The sequence below is a fragment of the Delphinus delphis genome, chromosome 2, assembly GCF_949987515.2.
Source record: "Delphinus delphis chromosome 2, mDelDel1.2, whole genome shotgun sequence".
Taxonomy (NCBI): domain Eukaryota; kingdom Metazoa; phylum Chordata; class Mammalia; order Artiodactyla; family Delphinidae; genus Delphinus; species Delphinus delphis.
Window position 1 is genome coordinate 50,015,965 of NC_082684.1, and position 18,423 is coordinate 50,034,387.

The 18,423-nt window shown below is 35.8% G+C and overlaps 1 protein-coding gene across 2 annotated transcripts in view; it reads left to right on the plus strand.

Annotated features, from left to right (window-relative positions):
- Positions 1 to 10,617, plus strand: part of NIN (ninein) — a 104,589-nt gene extending 93,972 nt beyond the window's left edge. Inside the window, exons 30-34 of one of the 2 annotated variants that reach the window (XM_069540443.1) lie at positions 419 to 619; positions 4,500 to 4,613; positions 6,702 to 6,904; positions 7,644 to 7,713; positions 8,251 to 10,617. In XM_069540443.1, coding sequence (XP_069396544.1) covers positions 419 to 619; positions 4,500 to 4,613; positions 6,702 to 6,904; positions 7,644 to 7,671 — 546 coding nt within the window. In that variant the 3' untranslated portion in view covers positions 7,672 to 7,713; positions 8,251 to 10,617. Of the gene's footprint in view, positions 1 to 418; positions 620 to 4,499; positions 4,614 to 6,701 lie in introns of both variants that reach the window. The other variant, XM_060004575.1, reaches the window with a different exon arrangement.
- Positions 10,618 to 18,423: the final 7,806 nt, after the last annotated feature.

Sequence of the window (18,423 nt, forward strand, 5' to 3'; positions counted from 1 at the left end):
TTATGAGTGGTAAGTGGCAAAACTCTAAAGCATGACCTCATTCTCCCCTTTGCCTATTCCAACCATTTTTTTTTAAAAAAAAGAGGGATAATTAAATGTTCTAGTGTAAGAAGAAAAAAGGAGAATTCAGACATATGTACATCATGTACCTCATGTCTTATAGTCACTTAAGAATGAGGAAGTACAGTTTAAGTCTAAAACTTTTAAGGCCTGCTTATGCATTAAATGTATTATCTCCTAAGCAAAATGATTCTTTATTCTTACTCAGGATCATGTGCTGCCTGTTTTCAAGTTACCAGTGAGTCTGAGAGGCCATTAATGAATTCATAGACTTCATTACTCTCTGCTTGCCACTTTCAAGGGCAACTCTCTGATTGAAGGCACTGCAGCTGACCAGGGCTTTGCCCTTATCCTCTAGATGCAGCACCTGAGGTCCACTGTGATGCTTAGCCCATCCCCTCATGCTTGGGATCTGCAGCTGCTCCAGCAGCAAGCCTGTCCAATGGTTCCCAGGGAGCAATTTCTGCAGCTTCAATATCAGCTGCTACAGCCAGAAAGGATAAACCAGTGCCTGCAGGAGGAACTTGAAAACAGGACTTCTGAAATCAACACACCACAGGTATGAGGATCTTTTTCTAATAGTAAACTCAGATCACCTAATTTAATTTTACCTGCTTATTTGAAAGTTATACCAGTTCACATGTGGGGATGAAGAACCTAAATCTTTTGTCAGGCAGTTACACCTTACCTGAATTACAAATCCACAGAACTGCAGTGCTGTTTTGGTTCTGGTTTTTTGCAGTGCTGCTTTTGAGCTCTCAGCTTCTAAGCTAGGTAATTAAGTGTTCTGGGTCTCCTTTGCACATTTGTAATCGATGATGAAGTCTCAGGATCACTTCAGCATATTGCACAATTGACCTAACATTCTTGTCTAATGCCAAAGATATTACAGAATTCAAGTGCAACTCTAGGATATGTATTACTAACAGAGCATCCTGGGTTTTCTTGTACCAGAGGAGTATAGCCTGCTGAGTTCCATGGAATTCACAAATGGGCACTTTTCTCAACTAATAAAGTAAAATGTGTCATCAGTGACTTTTTTAGTTGACATAGTTCATTTAACTTATTTTTTTAATGATCTAGTTTGAAAAACTCTATTTTTAAGAAAATAAAGATCTTCTTCCTCTTCCCTTTGAATTAGCATTATCCCAGCTCACTACCAGACACAATCTTATATTACCTAGGTTTTCAAATAGTTATTTCTCTTTAGTGCTTCATTCATGATTCTCCTCTTTCAGAAATCTCTTGACTCTTTGGTCTTGCCCATTTATTCAGAATTAGGAATAAAATTAAAACTACTCCTTAGTTTGTAGAATTCTAAATTAGTTTGTTCTAGTTTGGATGCTCTTCTTCTGTTTTCAAATACCTTACTTTTCAGTTGACGTTTGACAAGGAATTTCCCACCTCTCTTTCTGTAATCCCCTCACCCTGGCTTTGCAAAGTCACATTAGCACCATAACTGTACATTGTAACAACTTGGTTTTCTTCTCCTACTAGTATATATCTGTGCTTTTGCATGATGTACTTCTGTCATCTATTCTTTCTAACAGAGGCTTAAAATCCATGTTTTTGGAAGCTTCCTACACTCAATTTCCAAATACTAAAATTTAATTCCAGAATTAAAATTGTGATGGTGGGTGTTGGACAGATGCTTCAACTCTTCATTAAAAACTGAGTGACCTCAGTTTTTAATGGACATTTAAAACCAAATGATTAGACTAAGATCCTACTCATTGCTCTTTCATATACACTATTTTCAAAACATGCTCTTCCCAACCCACCCACCAGTGTTTAATCCTTTTACTTCAATTATTTGAGGATTAGATAGACAAAATTTAAGACTTTTGTACTTAAAAAAAAAGAAAGAAAGAAAGAATTTCTCCAGATGGCAGGGTGGACTGCTTATTGCTCTCACTAGAATGCCATGGCAGGCTCTCCTGTTTCTGGTAACTAAGCTGACACTAATTTTAAGAATATAGAAAGCTATTAGAATCTGCACGTTGTCTGTGTGTGTGGAGTGATGTGATTTCTTCTGCCTTGTGTTGCTTTGCTTGCATATGTAGTATTGATGTTTGCTTTTAAAAATTGTTTGCATTATAAATGTGTGAATTTAGACTCCCCCAAAAAACATAATCTTGACATCAGGGTGAAGTGTACCACTTGCCTTCTTTCTCTAGGCCTTGCTACCGGAGCAGCGAGCAGTGCATGCAGATTCCTACAGAAGGATTGGGCACCTGTGAACACTGGGCTGTTATTGCTGGCATTTCTTACCATGGCAGATACTCAAATGCACACACCCACACACACCACACAAACAGAGACATAAGCTGAGAAATGTTTTGGAATCAAGTGCTCTTTTAAGTTTATTATTATTATTGTTGTTGTTAAGCCTTTGCAGTATTATGTTTCCTATTTATGTAGAAATGACAGATTTTGTGAATCAAATTCACAAATTTCAGCTTGTTACACGTAATTATTTATACGATTTAAAGAGTGTGGACTTGAGATTCTTGAAAGGATGTATTCTATATATTTTCTCATTCCATATGTTGTAACTATTTTTAACAAAAGGTACTACTTTTATATGTGAAATTTGAAGAAAATCAGGGTTATTTATACTGTTTTATATAAGATGTATAATACTTTTTTGACAGGAAAAAGGAAATTTTTGATGAAATAAAATAAATTTTAAATATATGACTGCTTTTGTTTTTCCTCTTTCCCCACTCTTTTGCCATGCCCCGTGTTCTTTGAATTAATTATCTGGGGTTTTTTTTTGGTTTGCTTAGCTTTTTTTTTTCTTTTAAGGCAAGTGGAAATCTGGCATTTTCCATTTATGTTTGAACTTTAAAAAGCCATTATAACTTTTAAAATATAGGATTTTAGATGTTCTTAAGACCTGGTTTCTTGAAATTTTGCATTACTCTTTTGCCTACTACAATTTTTCTCTTCAAATTAGTCTTATGGCTTAGTTGTTTCTTTTATGCTTGAATAAATGTTATTATTTAATATCCAAACACATGTTGGCTTTCCACTCACATTTGGTCATTCTTTTTGTGCTTTTTAAAGGACACCTTTTTGGGAATATTTTTTTATTTTTTTATTTTTTATTTATTTTTTTTTTTGCGGTACGCGGGCCTCTCACTGTTGTGGCCTCTCCCATTGCGGAGCACAGGCTCTGGACGCACAGGCTCAGTGGCCATGGCTCACGGGCCCAGCCGCTCCATGGCATGTGGGATCTTCCCGGACTGGGGCGCGAACCCGTGTCCCCTGCATCGGCAGGCGGACTCTCAACCACTGCGCCACCAGGGAAGCCCCGGGAATATTTTTAAGGACAGGTTATGCCATCAGCCATTAATACCTGAGTCTTGCTTAAACATTTGAAGAACCTTTTAAAATCTGAAATTCTTTTTTTTTTTTTTTTTTTGGTACGCGGGCCTCTCACTGCTGCGGCCTCTCCCGTTGCGGAGCACAGGCTCCAGACGCGCAGGCTCAGCGGCCATGGCTCACGGGCCCAGCCGCTCTGCGGCATGTGGGATCTTCCCGGACTGGGGCACGAACCCGTGTCCCCTGCATCAGCAGGCGGACTCGCAACCAGTGCGCTACCAGGGAAGCCCTGAAATTCTTTACGTGAACATTTTGGTGGACTGGGAGAAAGGGCCGTCAGTTGCACTCTAAATCTTGTTCCAGGTCACTCTGCGCTCCAAAACCCACACACTCCTTAATCCATCACTGTTGTATGAGGAGAGAAGGAGAAGCCAGGGTCCTTTTTCTGCCCTATTGTTTTGTCTAGGAGTTTTTTTATGGGGAGATTTTCAGTTTTAAATCTGTTCTAATGATAAACCCATCCTCCAATTCAGATATGTGCTTCACATTGACAGGTCAAATTAGGAAACCAATAACCAGAATAACTAGCAGGAAGAGGCTATTAGAAACACTAACACCCTCACAGTAATCAGCCATTTCAAAGGAAAGACAGACACATATTGCAAGCTAATTGGAAATGTTAGGTGATCCTAAATAAACTCAGTTTTTGATTATTTTGTTGTTGAGATGCCCACAGTATTGCAAAGACCCAAATCACAGATGAAAGGTTGAGAACCATCTTTTAATTTACTTTGGATACCTATTTTACTATAATAAGTACACACAGATCTTAAATTATGGGTTTTAAGAATTTTGCTTTATCTCAGGGGAAGATGGTAACACAGGTAAGATTCTTCTTTTGTCTTTGATTCTTTCTCTAATAGGGTTACTTTTCTAACATGTGCAACCCATGCAGTGTTCAGAGCTCCCATTTCATCAGAAATCCACCCTTCCTGTTCAAAGGCAAACATTTGCTGTCCTTTCTCTAGGCATTTTATGGGGAAAATTAACTATTAGTGCTTTTGTGTGGCATGATTTTCAAATGATAATACAAATTTTTTTCTTTCCTTCAGGGAAACCAGGAACACCTGGTAACTGTCATGGAGGAACGAATGATGGAAGTTGAACAAAAATTGAAACTGGTGAAAAGGCTTCTTCAGGAGAAAGTGAATCAGCTCAAAGAACAAGTGAGCCTCCCAGGTCATCTCTACCCACCCACCTCATATTCAACTTTAACTCCAATTTTACATTCCTCTATTGCTATTAACTTGTTAACTTTTGTTGTCTAATAAAAGCAAATTCTATTATAAATGTTTAGAAGAATTTAGGAGTCGCTCTTTCCCATATCATTTCAAAAATATGAATTCTGTATTCTACATTGTTTTTTTCCAAAGTTCTTTTGAGTCATATGTTTGTCTACAATTTAAAAAATGTATATTTGCTAGCAGTGACTCTCATGGACCTAAAGCATTTCTAATGAGGTTCAATTTAAATTGAAATTTTATAGATTTTTTTTTCCCCAGAGAGGAAATATTCCTATTTAAATAAAAAGAAATTTTATATTGGTAAAAAATTGGGGGATAATAAGTATAACTTTAGCTTTCCTGTTTGCAACAGCTATGACAGCCTCAAAAACAACCTTATGGCTATAGCCAGACCCCAAAAGGTTGTGTTTTGAATTAGAATCTGGACTCTTGAATTCAGGACCACTAGTTAGCCTGATCCTTTTTTCCTGCTGGTGGCAGGTGTGGCCTCAGTGCCTAGAAATTATTTGTGCATCCACTGAAGAGACATACAAGAAGGACTACTTTCTAGGAAAGTTTTATAACTTCTCTGGAATCTGAGATTGAGACAAACTGTGGCGGGAGTGGGAAGGTGGAAATTGCCCAACCTGGTTTTTCAGATATATAAAATCCAAGAAGAAGAATTCCAAGGGAAAGTCTAAATGCAGAGGTAGACAGGAACTTTCCTGAGCCCTATATCTTAATACACAAAATGGAGAGAAAGACCTGTATTTACATTTATTGATTCAATCCTTTAATCCTTTATTCAACACATAGTTACTACATGCCAGGTTCTGTTCTAAGCACTAGAAATACAGCAATGAACAAAACAAAATCCTGCCTATATGGAGTGTAGTTCACTTACTACAGCTACTAGTGTAGTTCACAGTACCAAGCATTTGGCCAGATAGCAGTTTCAAAAATAAAGAAAATGGGTAACACGGGGTGTGGTCATCTACAAACACTAGCATTAACTGTTCATCCTGTCCTGGGAGAAGAAAAAGAAATGAGAGATAGGGAAGAGCAGACAGTAGAGGGTCTTAGTGCTAAGCCACAGAGTTTGAATTTCATTCGGTAGTAGATAAGAGTCATCAGAGTGTTTTTTAATGGCAGGAAAGGAGGAAAGTTTGTATAAAAACAGTTCGATAGAAAGTATGTTAGTATTATGTTAAACTTGCCAGTCACTTAGGTTCTGGGCTTCAGTGTGATAGTCTTTATCATTGCCCTTTGAAATGCTATTATGTAAATTAATTAACCACTCCTTAGTTTTCTTTACTCCCTTAAACCTTTATACTTGTAGATGCCCTGCCTGAAACTGGGTGTAAAATGAGGAGTTAAAGGTATAATGAGGGAAAGGAGATTATAAGATATTAACTAACAGGAGCAATAATAAAATTATCCTAATGCTGCTGACAAGTTTTCCTGCCCTAACCAAGACTGTATATTCTAACAATAAAGATTAGAATATCTCTCCTAGACAAGGTTTTATACAAAGAGGGAGAGTTAAGGAAAAGTAACCGCCAAATCTTCTCTCTTTATTTTAAAATTTGGCTCATGTATTATAACAATCAGTAGGTTGTATGTGGTTATGAATGGGAAACTCAAGCACCTATTGTTAATAACAGTTAAACACAGTTCACACCCTCAGAAATTTAAGTTATAAAAGTATTTTGGTATTTTTAGAGAATGAATAAAGAAATAATACCTAATTTATTAGGTTGAAAAATACCTTCATTTTCGAGCCCTCAAATATCAATTTGTTCTTTTTATTAGTGACTTCTACAAACATATTATGCAGAGAAACAGCTTGGAATAAGTGGATTTGCTCTACTTGTATCCCTGGTGCCAGGTCTGATGTTAAAGCTGTATTGTAAAATGAAAGAATATAATTGATAGAAGCCATTTGCCTTTATAAACAACTGTCCTATGTCAGACCTTAAATTTAAGAGAATTACAGAAATGGAGTCAAGATGTTTCTGGTTCTGTTTCTAGCTCTGCAAGAATACTAAAGCAGATGAGATGGTGAAGGATTTGTATGTGGAAAATGCCCAGTTGTTGAAAGCTCTGGAAATAACTGAACAGCGACAAAAAACAGCAGAGAAGAAAAATTACCTCCTAGAGGAGAAGATTGCCAGCCTCAGTAATATAGTCAGGAATCTGACACCAGCACCATTGACTTCTACACCTCCCTTAAGGTCATAGCCAAGCCAAAGGATAAACACTCATAGTTGTGCACTTTACTGAAATGGATGGAGCATTTCAGTATGTTCTCTCAACCGTTGTTTTTCGTGGGGTTTTCTTGGGTTTTTTTTTAAACTTTAATGGCTTAAAGTTAAGCCTAACGTAAAACTTCCAGCAACAGAATTAAAATCTCCATTCATTGTAATTAGTTTTTCTAAATAGACTATAATGGAAGTTGCAAACAAATACATATTTCACTGTTTGAATTATTCCCAAGCTTTGAATTTTTAAAAATATTCTAATAGCCATCAAGAAGGTGATACAAAAACAACTCAAGAATCTTAAAACCCCAGTTTTGAATGAATTTTTAAAAATTACTATTATGTATAAGTTTATATGTAAATTGCAGATATTTAAAAGTTGAGAAATTATTAGCTGGCTGTTTTGATCTTTATTTTATAACCAAATGTACATCTTCTCATACATTTACATATGAAAAAGTCATTCCGTTTCTAATAGTTCTGGTTTTTTGAATTAATTGTTAGACTTTCTGTTTGGTAAGAGAAGCTGGTATTAATACCACTGAGGTCAGAAATGCCAGAGTCCATAGAACTCTACCTTCTAACACCTATGACAGTATTACCACTCTTTATGTATTACAGATCTAAAACTCATTTACTCAACTGCACTGTTAACTAATGTTAAAACTTCACCTTCTTTAAACAGTCTTTTTCTTTTTTTTTTCCTTCTTAGAAGTTTCACTTGGGAGCTTGTCTTCTAAGAAATGGATAAAGCCACATTCTTAAAGCATTTGAACTATAGGGTAAGCACTGAACAAACTGCTTTGGAGTAAACAGCTACTCCTAGAAGAGAGAGAAGTAAACCATGTGGGTTTTTCTCTCTCTAAAGTCTTGGATTTCATGAACTTATATTTGGGGTTGCCTCAAGAACTCAGGGAACAATACTTTAAGACGTCTTCCTGAAATACTGTAGGGCCTCGTTAAGAATTTGAAATGTATAAACCATGTGACCTTATTTATTTGTCATATATTTAGAGCCATAGTGGGATTTTTATTTCTACATTTTTGGTGAATTTAATTTTCTGGAAAAAGGCCTTGATTTTAGAGTTAAAAACCTCTTCTAACATATGGAAGAGTTATTGTTTGCTTGTTTGTTTAATATAGGTCAAAATTTCCATGCTTCCTATTCCTCTGCACCTCAAATCTGATAAGAATTTCTTACTGTGATAAGCATTCGCATGCCATCTGAGGTAAAGGAGTGCCAAATAGGATTTTTCCATTCAGTCTCAAGACTAGAACATTATAGAACAGTAAACATTTTGAATAACTTTTTTCCCCAGGTAAAATCTCTGCTTCTAGCCTACTTCAGCCAGGAGTTGGTTGGTAAAGAACTTACTATGTGGGACACAAACAGAGCTCATCACAGCCACCTACAGAGCTCATCACAGCCACCTATTTGTTTTTGTGGAAGAGTAATTAGATCAGAAAAATTCACTTTGATAAATTCCAGGAAAGCCAAGCCCATCAATTTATAAGAGGTGTCACAGGAAAATCAAACACTGCCTTATGGGCAGGAAAAAAAGATGAAGCAAACTGCTTAAGAAGCCACGTCAGAAACTCAATATCAACAAAATAATTTGCATTAAGGAACTTTAGAGTTCCTTGGGCCTAACCATATACTATTAGTCCTACCTGCCAACACAGGAGTCCTTGCTACAAGAGCCCTGACAAGGCAAGGTCATTTGTGGGACTGGGAGTTCATGCTTCAGAAGCAGACTTTCTCACTTTTGAACAGCTCTATTATCAGAAAGTCCCGATTTTCCCCTGGAAAAGAATTAATTTTAATCCCTCCCTACAATTATACTTCAAAACATTTGATATCTGCTGTCATGCCTCCCCTAATCATTTTTCTCCAGTGCAAACATTACTAGTAAACTCAACTACTTGTATGGCATTGACTTTAACACTTAAAACTGTGGATAGGCCTAGGTTAAGGTCATAAATAAACTAAGCACCTGTGGTATATTTATGTGATATGCTTTAAGTTATTCAAGGTTTTTGCCATCAGAACTGAACACCAAGCACATTTCTCAAATAGATGGCTTACCATATGATCACACATGTTGTGTTTTTTATCTTTATTTTTTACATTATGAAAAGTATAGATTAATTTGTTTCTTATAAATCTGTATGTGTATATAAAGTGTTGTACAATGAATGTAAATATGACTTCTGGAAAATTTTAGACTACATTTAGAATCCCTTTATCTAAAATCAAAATGCTGCTCAAATGAAAGTTAATTTAACTAACACCTCGGTGCTTACTTCTTGCTTCACTGCACTCATAAAATTGGAAAAAAGATCAATACAAGAAATATATAGTTACCTTAAATTATATATTTGTGCAGCAGATTATTTTTGTAGACTAGAGTGGGAATTTAACTGGCAATTTATAATATAGCTTACAGCTTTTAAAAGGCCTTTTAAAGAGATTAAATGTAAACTATTAAATGTTTAGATTTTGCTTTCAGACTTTATAATAGAACTCTTTACAGTCACCTTATATATCTTATAGGCATTTAACTCCTCATTTATTAAAAGTACTGGTTGTTAAATTCTCTTGATTTCTTAAGAACAGTTATTTAAATAAGTCTTAGGAGATAGGATCTTCATTTCAAGGAAAGAAAATCAAGTTTGCCTTTGTGATAATGTTACCCTTAGAAAAGGAAAGTGTGGATAATAAAACCTACATTGTTCTATTTTGCTTTCTTCTGCTTTTTAGAAGCCTGAGCTATTAAGTTCAAATTTGTGAAGGAAGAGAAGTAGAAGAGGAGGGGTAGAACCAATCACAGTATTTATTTTTCTAAAACTTAATAAACCCAGATTTTTTTAAAACTATTTTAAATATGAATTCTTCCCAGAAGCTTCAAATGCATTGTTTATATATTTAACCTTAAACATAAGTAGATCACAGTCATAGGCTTTCAAGGTTTATGAGGAGTTCTTACAGGTCTAATATTTCAATAATGTACCAATACCCAGGGCAGGTATTATGATGAGGAACTTTTGTTTTTTTAAGAATGAATAAGAGTTTATGGTGGACTTTAACGTGTGAAAATGATTTTTTTAGTTTTGTGATTTCTTTTTTCTGAGTAAAGGAAAAGAGAAATGTGTTGCTATTGTCAGCATCTTAAAGGTAGTCTCACTCAAGGCAAGGCTAAGTGCTTCGTGATAGTATTAAGCAAGTCTTGTTTTGAACGGATTACCTAATGACTCACTAGAATGATATAAATTATACAAGTTATGCCAAAACTAAGTCAAAACCTAATAACCAAAGCATTCGTTATTTAAAACTTATTCACTATATCATGTTTGGACCTATTCAAACATCTCAGCCCTGTAAAACAGTTTTGGTTTTATGACATATGGATAGTGGTTTAATAATAAATCCAAGTTAGCTATTTGTTTCCCAGCTTTTTTTGAATGATATTCATTAAATCTGTTCTTATTGGAAGACATTATCACAGCATGATTGAAGGGAACATTGGTTTTATAAAGGAAAACCCGAGTTCACCGATAGCCATCACTAAGATTCTTTTCATGTAAAGATTAATGCTTATGTGTTTATATCGACTTTGTATATTTCATCTTAGCCATTCTATCCTATAAAGATTTTACCATGAGCTTAAGATGTAAATAAATAATTTTGCAAATATGGCTCTTTTTTTCTATACACCTTGAAGTTTTATAAACAGTTTCAGTATGTTTATCATTGGTTTTTAGAGTGAAAGCATCAAAACATTGCACTAAACATATTTTATAAATGCAAAATCTCTGGAGCATTCACTCCAGACCTACTGAATTAGAGTCTGCATTAAAAAAAAAAATCCCCAAATTATGTGATTTAGAGCACTGGGACTCCATTTCTGTAACAGAATTGATGACTTTCACACCAGCCAGTTTGAGATCCCTGTACCCTGTGGTGGTTCATAATTTACTTCTAAAATCCTGACAAACTCAGGTGAGGCCCTGCTTGGGAGTTTGGAAGCTTCAGAGGTGGCTTTATTTCACTTTGCCGTATTTGTGGGTGACTCAGACTATTTCAGTTGAGCTACTTGTAAATGATGAGATATATGCAACTATTGGTATAAAAGTTAACCTAAAAGCACATTAAGTTAATATGCTGAGTACTGAAATTTAGAATGGAAATACTGGCCAAACTAGACTTATCTCACAAGGCTTGTTTTATTTGCAAACCTTTTATACCAATCTCACACTGCCTTTATGAGGCAATAACTATTATTAAACCCATTTTACAGATGAGAAAACTGAAACTTAGCTAAGTTATGACTTAATCAAGGCCACAGAGCCAGCTAAGTAGGGGACTCAGGACTCTCTGAGCAGGTTTGTCTGTATTAATATGTTGCAACAGGTATCCATTTCTCTTTCCGGCAAACAACATTTAATTGGTGCTATTGAATACTTATCTTGTGCACTGCACTCTAAAGAAAAATATTTAAAATTCTTGGTTTTCTGTTTACAGACTTGGGTAGAGCAGTGAGATTTATGCACAAGAAAAAATTAGAAAAAATTACATCGATACAGAAGACAATCAAGTTTTATTGATGGACTCAGTGCTATAGGCACTAAGATATGGAATATTAGTGCCCTCAGGTATTTTAATACAGGAAATGGGAAAAGTTCTTAACCTAGCATTAAGTATAATTCTGCACTTATTTGAGATTAGTGTAACCTGTTTGTTTTGTAGTCTCTTTTTTTCATTTTGCATTGAAAAAGTCTTATTTTTCTAATATATACCTGATATACATTTTCCCATAATAATGGTCAAATTTTGTCCAAAAGATCAGAATTTTGACCTAATGCAAAATATCTATAATCTGTAAAGTTAAATTTAATATAGTTAATATGTTATAAGTCACAAAATTGTTTATTCTTTGTTTGGTTTTGCCTCTTTTGCAATCAGGAAAAATGGCTAATTTTGACAAATGGACATGTTAAAAAAAATTAAAACTTCAAAAAAGGAACTATAAACTGAATCAGTGAAATGCTATAAATTAAAGAGTAGGCAACAATGTAAAAACAGAGCTGGAAACCCTTAGGTTAAAATAATATTTAATTCTGAGAAATGATTACATGAGATGTGCTTTACTAGTTAAGGCAAAGTAAACAACTCTGAACAGTCCTTACAGCCCAGATGAGCATTTACCAGTCATTTTTCTTTCCTGTTTGAGTATCTGTCTTTAAGCTCTTAAGCAATAAATAAGCATTAGAATATGGATGGTAGATTAGAAAATAGTATTGTATCAATGTTGATTTACTTAAGTCTATAAGTACTGTGTTTATGTAAGATTATATTCTAGGGAAATACACACTGAAGTATTTAGGGATATGTAACCGTAATGTACGCAAATTATTCTCAAATGATTCATAACAAAATTACAGAAAGATGTAAACAAATCAATGAAGCAAAATGTTTTAAAAAATAGGTAATGGGTATGCAAGCATTATTTGCATTATTCTTGCAATCTTAAGTTTGAAACTATTTCTAAATAAAACATTTAAAATGTTATAGATAGAAATTTACTAAGTGTGGTACTAGGCACTTAACTTTACCTTCCTTACCCTCATAGCAATTCTGAAGAGTAGACGGTATTTCAATGGTACAGAAGAGGAAACTGACTAGAAACCATTTATGGCAGCCTATCTGCATGCCTGTGGTCTATTATGAAAAGTTCAGCATAATCAGACATTTTTCCTATTTCCCTGGGCATGTAGAAAATGGGGAAACGGGAAACTGAGGCAGTTGGCAGAAGAGGTAAATGCCAAAATGAAGCATTAAGGGGGCGCATAAGGAACAGGAGGGGCTGTTAAGCAAATGAATCCCACACACACATGCAAATGACAGTCATGAAGCAACACCTAAAGGTCCAGTGGGGGCTCAGGATATCTCTAGTATACACTGCCCCCTCCTCTATCTCTACACCTGATAGCACACAAGTATTTTTCTTGAGGTAAAAGAGACACTTTATCCATGTCTTTTACTCTGTTGCTACCTTAGGAAGAATTTGACAAAGAAACAGAAACCTGTTCTGACTAGTCTATGTGAAAGGGGAATTATATAATAAAATAAGGAATTATATTTGGTTCATGGAACCAAAGGGCAGGAAATACAGACTTCATGAGGCATTAAAACAAAGACCTTTGGTGCTCTTCCCTACTCTCCCCCTCCTTCTGTATCCCTACTTCTCATCACTTGGTCTCTTGTTTTTCCTTCTCTGCACCTGTTTGTTGAGGCTGGCAGGGTTGGGGGGTGGAGTTGTTGTTTGTTTTTCCTGTCTTATCTCACTTTCTTGTTTAAGTGCCAAATGGAGTCCAACAATTACTTCCAAGTCACAATTCCAAATTCTCAAGGAATCTGATTGACCATGCATAGTCTTCCCATAATCCAATCAACTATGGCCAGCAAGGGTCATGATCTTGGGATACAAGCTGCAGAGGCCACCACATCACAGAGAATACTCTCACAAATAAGGGGCTGGAGCAGTTAGTGAGGGAAATTTAGACTCAAGATGTGTAGACAGTAGATAAAAATGGCTTTAAAAGGTAGGATCTCAAATAAAGATTTTCATGTTTACTCACATTTTTATGGAAGTATACTATCTATTCAAAGAGAAGCACCATTTTAAAATGCTGCCTGGTGACAAATGTCACTAGTACTCCTGTTACCCTATCTTTTGTCCTTGTCCCTTGCCCATACTCCTTTGTCCTGATTCCTACATATTCTCTAGATATCACATATAGAGTTTCATCAAGGTGTCCATCCAAGTCACAGTGGGTATAATAAATGCCACCCATCATATCCTACTTAAGTGGCATAATCCTGAAGTCACTTATTTCAGATATTGCCAGAGAAGGTAAAAGTTAGAGGTCTTTTGAAAAATATAATTAAAAGAGATTTAAATTTTGTATTAAGACCATGAATAAAAGAAATTCTATTGAACTTTTTCAAGATAGCTTCCCTTACTCTTGAAGAATGGGGTAGGAGCCCCTACTATGTGCTCGCATGAGCACCCTGCACATTCCCAGGTAAAGCAGATGCCACTCCGTGTAACTGCCTACTAACTTGTCTGATCTCCATTAGACTCATCTTTTAAGACAATGATTGCTGTCTTATCACCATGCTATTCCCAGTTCCCAACTCAATGCCGAAAACAAAACTGGTGGTCAATATTCATTATACAGATGGAAGAGTATATACATTTCTATTTTGAGTTTGTCATCCTGTAGTGGCGCTCACAGGAGAGTATGTATGCTAATTGTTTTATGCATATAATTTAATGTTTTCAGTCTTTATTATTTTTTAAAAGATCAAAAAATTTTAAATGTATTAGCAAGCAATTGAAGAAATTTTTCCAAGTAATTTAAGGAAACATCATCTTTCAGTGTGATAAAAATTAAGTGCTATATTCTAGCAGTTGAAAGAGTATATATACCTTTTGGGCCCATAAATCACAATCTAATAACTCTGACAATAAGTACTACAAGCTCATGATATTTACTCAGATTAGTGGTTTGTAACAACTGCAACAAATTAAATATGACATTTTCTAAAGAAAGAGAACAAAATTCTTGTGGCTTTTTTTTGGTAGCGGTGCTTGGCTTATGTTATCTCATATAATGTGATGTTTAGTTTTTGCTATTCAATAAATTCCAACATTATCATTTTTTCTGGTGGAAGCAAAAACTTGAAAGTTGATTTATTTTCCGATGTCAGGAAGTGGGATGAGCCTCTGCCTCTAGGTTTGTGCCTAGATGTGATTCAGATGTCTTCCTACAACAAATTTTCACCCACCTGCTTAAATCTAATAATCCCATGGTACAAGAAGACTAAGTCACTTCCCATCTGCTCCTTATTTCTGTTCTCCTGCTCATTATACATGTAGTTAAATTGAAGATAAGGCAAGGACCAGAGCCACTTCAGAACAATCCATTAAAATTTTCTCCCAAAATGATAAGTAACTTTGCATCTTCCTAAATTCAAAGATGACACATATTTTGAAAGAATATTCAAGCATTTAAAAAGAGCACTATAAAAAAGGTAAAGATTACCCAAAATCCTACCACCCAGTGGTAGCCACTATCAATAGTTTGGTGAACTCTCTTCCAGACATAATTTTATGCTTACAGACACATATACACACATTCACGCTTAACACAATTTTATATAAATGATAGCATACACATACATGTATATACATATTTACAGACATGTACATATAGTTTCTTCCACAATGGTTTTCCTCCCCCTCCCTCTATGTAAAGAATGCCACATTATTTCCCTTAACTAGTATAAATCTGGCTTCAAGCTCCTCATTCTGATATCAGTGATTAGTCATAATTGAATAGTCCTTCTCCTCTTTAAGACTGTACAGCAGTCCCATCTCCTAACCTTTAGGCTATCGCATTCCTTTACCCCCATTTATTGAAGAGTTTAGCACCTGGGTCACTGTATTCTCAACTAATATTCCTATCATTATCCTTGGTGACTTCAATTTGCACATAAATGACAAGAGCAGAGGAAGTAAAGAGTTTAGGCAGCAAATAAGTTGGGCTGTGAAAGGGAGGAGGGAGAGTAGGTGGTAGAGGGAGATACGGCCTAGAGAAAAGACCTGTTTTTCAGATAGGAGATGCTTGAGTTTAAATGCTGTAAGAAGATGCCAGTGGAAAAGGGGGGAATAACAGAAATAATGGTCATGATAAAGAGAAAAGGACAAGAAAATTAGAGATGTGTCCAGGGCAGAGGTTTAGTGAGGAGCATGGAATCTAAGCTAGGTAAAGAGGGCAGTGAGGACAGGAGTTGGATATGGGTAAGTGGTTGATATACAGAGGGCCAACTGTAAAGGAGGTGAGCATCTATAGATTTTGGTATCTGAGGAGGGGTGAGGGAGTGTCATAGAACAAATATCCCGTGGAAACCGAGAGATGACTGTATGCTGAGAAGTGATAGAGCCAGTGTTTTGGAGTAAAGACTTTGAAGTGAGGGTGCTAAAGTAGATGAGTTTGGAAGGTAAAAAGTGATGTATATAAGACTTCTGAGGTGGTCTACATAATGGTGGTAAAGTGGGTAGAGGAAAAGATCAGGAGAAATGAGATCAAGGGTCTGAAAGGCCAAGATTTGGGACTGCTTTCTTCTCAGATGCCTGTCCCCATTATTTCACCAAATCTGCTTGCCAATGTCACCATGAATCTTAAAGTTACCCCACTCCAACCTGTACTCCACACAGCCTCAAAAAGTAGTCCTAAAATAAAATTGCATGTCACACTAATGTTTAAAGTCTTTCAGTGGCTCCCCATGTCCTCAAGTTCAATCTCTGTTCTTTAATATGACTTAGGGCAGATCATCCAGACAGAAAATCAATAAGAAAACACAGGCCTTAAATGACACATTAGACCAGATGGACTTAATTGATATTTATAGAGCATTCCATCCAAAAGCATCAGAATACTGTATTTTCAAGTACATGTGGAACAGTCTCCAGGACTGATCACACACTGGGCCAAAAAATGAGCCTCAGTAAATTTAAGAAAAATTGAAATCATATCAAGCATCCTTTCTGATCACAATGCTATGAGGTTAGAAATCAAGTACAAAGAAAAAGCTGTAAACACACACACACACACACACACACACACACACACACACATGGAGGCTAAGCAATATACTACTAAGCAACCAATGGATCACTGAAGAAATCAAAGAATACGTTAAAAAAATACCTAGAGACATATGAAAATGAAAGCACAACAATCCAAAATCTATGGGATGCAGCAAAAGCCGTTCTAAGAGGGAAGTTTATAGCAATACAAGCTTACCTTAGGAAACAAGAAAAATCTCAAACAACCTAAGCTTACACCTAAAGCAACTAGAGAAAGAAGAACAAACAAAACCCAAAGTTAGAAGGAAAGAAATAATAAAGATCAAATCAGAAATAAATGAAATAGAGATAAAGAAAACAATACAAAAGATCAATGAAACTAAGAGCTGGTTCTTTGAAAAGATAAACAAAATTGATAAACCTTTAGCCAAACTCATCAAGAAAAAAAAGGGAGAGGGCTCAAATCAATAAAATTAGAAATGAAAAAGGAGAAGTTACAGTGGACACCAAAGAAATACAAAGGACCATAAGAGACTATTACAAGCAACTGTATGCCCAAAACTTGGAAAACCAGGAAGAAATGGACAAATTCTTAGAAAGGTACAATCTCCCAGGACTGAACCAGGAAGAAATAGAAAATATAAACAGACCAATCTCAAGTACTAAAAATGAAACTGTGATTAAAAAAACGTCAACAGGGCTCCCCTGATGGCACAGTGGTTGAGAGTCCATCTGCCGATGCAGGGGACACGGGTTCGTGCCCCGGTCCAGGAAGATCCCACATGCTGCGGAGCAGCTGGGCCCATGAGCCTTGGTCACTGAGCCTGTGCGTCTGGAGCCTGTGCTCCGCAACGGGAGAGGCCACAACAGTGAGAGGCCTGCATACCGCAAAAAAAAACCAAAAACACCCTCAACAAACAAAAGTCCAGGATGAGATGGCTTCACAGGTGAATTCTAGGAAACATTTAAAGAAGACTTAACACCTATCCTTCTGAAACTATTTCAAAAAATTGCAAAGGAGGGAATACTCCCAAAATCATTCTGTGAGGCCACCATCACCTGGATACCAAAACCACACAGATACCACAAAAAAAAGAAAATCACAGGCCAATAACACTGATGAACACAGACACAAAAATCAACAACAAAATACTACCAAACAAAATCCAACAAAACAATAAATGATCATACACCATGATCAAGTTACAAAGAAATGGAAAGATACCCTGTGCTCTTAGATTGGAAGAATTAATGTTGTTAAAATTGCCATACTACCCCAAGTCATCTATAGATATAATGCAATCCTTATCAAAATATAACATTTTCACAGAACTAGAACAGTTATTTTGAACAAATAATCCTAGATTTATATGGTACAAGGGACCCAGAATTGCTAAAACAATCTTGAGAAAAAAGAACATAGCTGGAGATATCACTCTCCCAGACCTCAGACCTTACTGCAAAGCTACAGTAATCAAAAGAGCATGGAAATAAGGAAACACAAGCTTTAAATGACACATTAAACAAGATGAACATAATTGATATTTATACGACATTCCATCGAAAAACAATAGAATACACTTTATTCTCAAGTGCTCATGGAACATTCTCCAGGATAGATCATATCCTGGGTCACAAACCAAGCCTTGGTAAATTTAAGAAAATTGAAATTGTGTCAAGTATCTTTTCCGACCACAATGCTGTGAGACTAGATATCAATTACGGGGGAAAATATGTAAAAAATACAAAGACATGGAGGTTAAACAATACACTACTAAATAACCAAGAGATCACTGAAGAAATCAAAGAGGAAATCAAAAAATACCAAGAAACAAA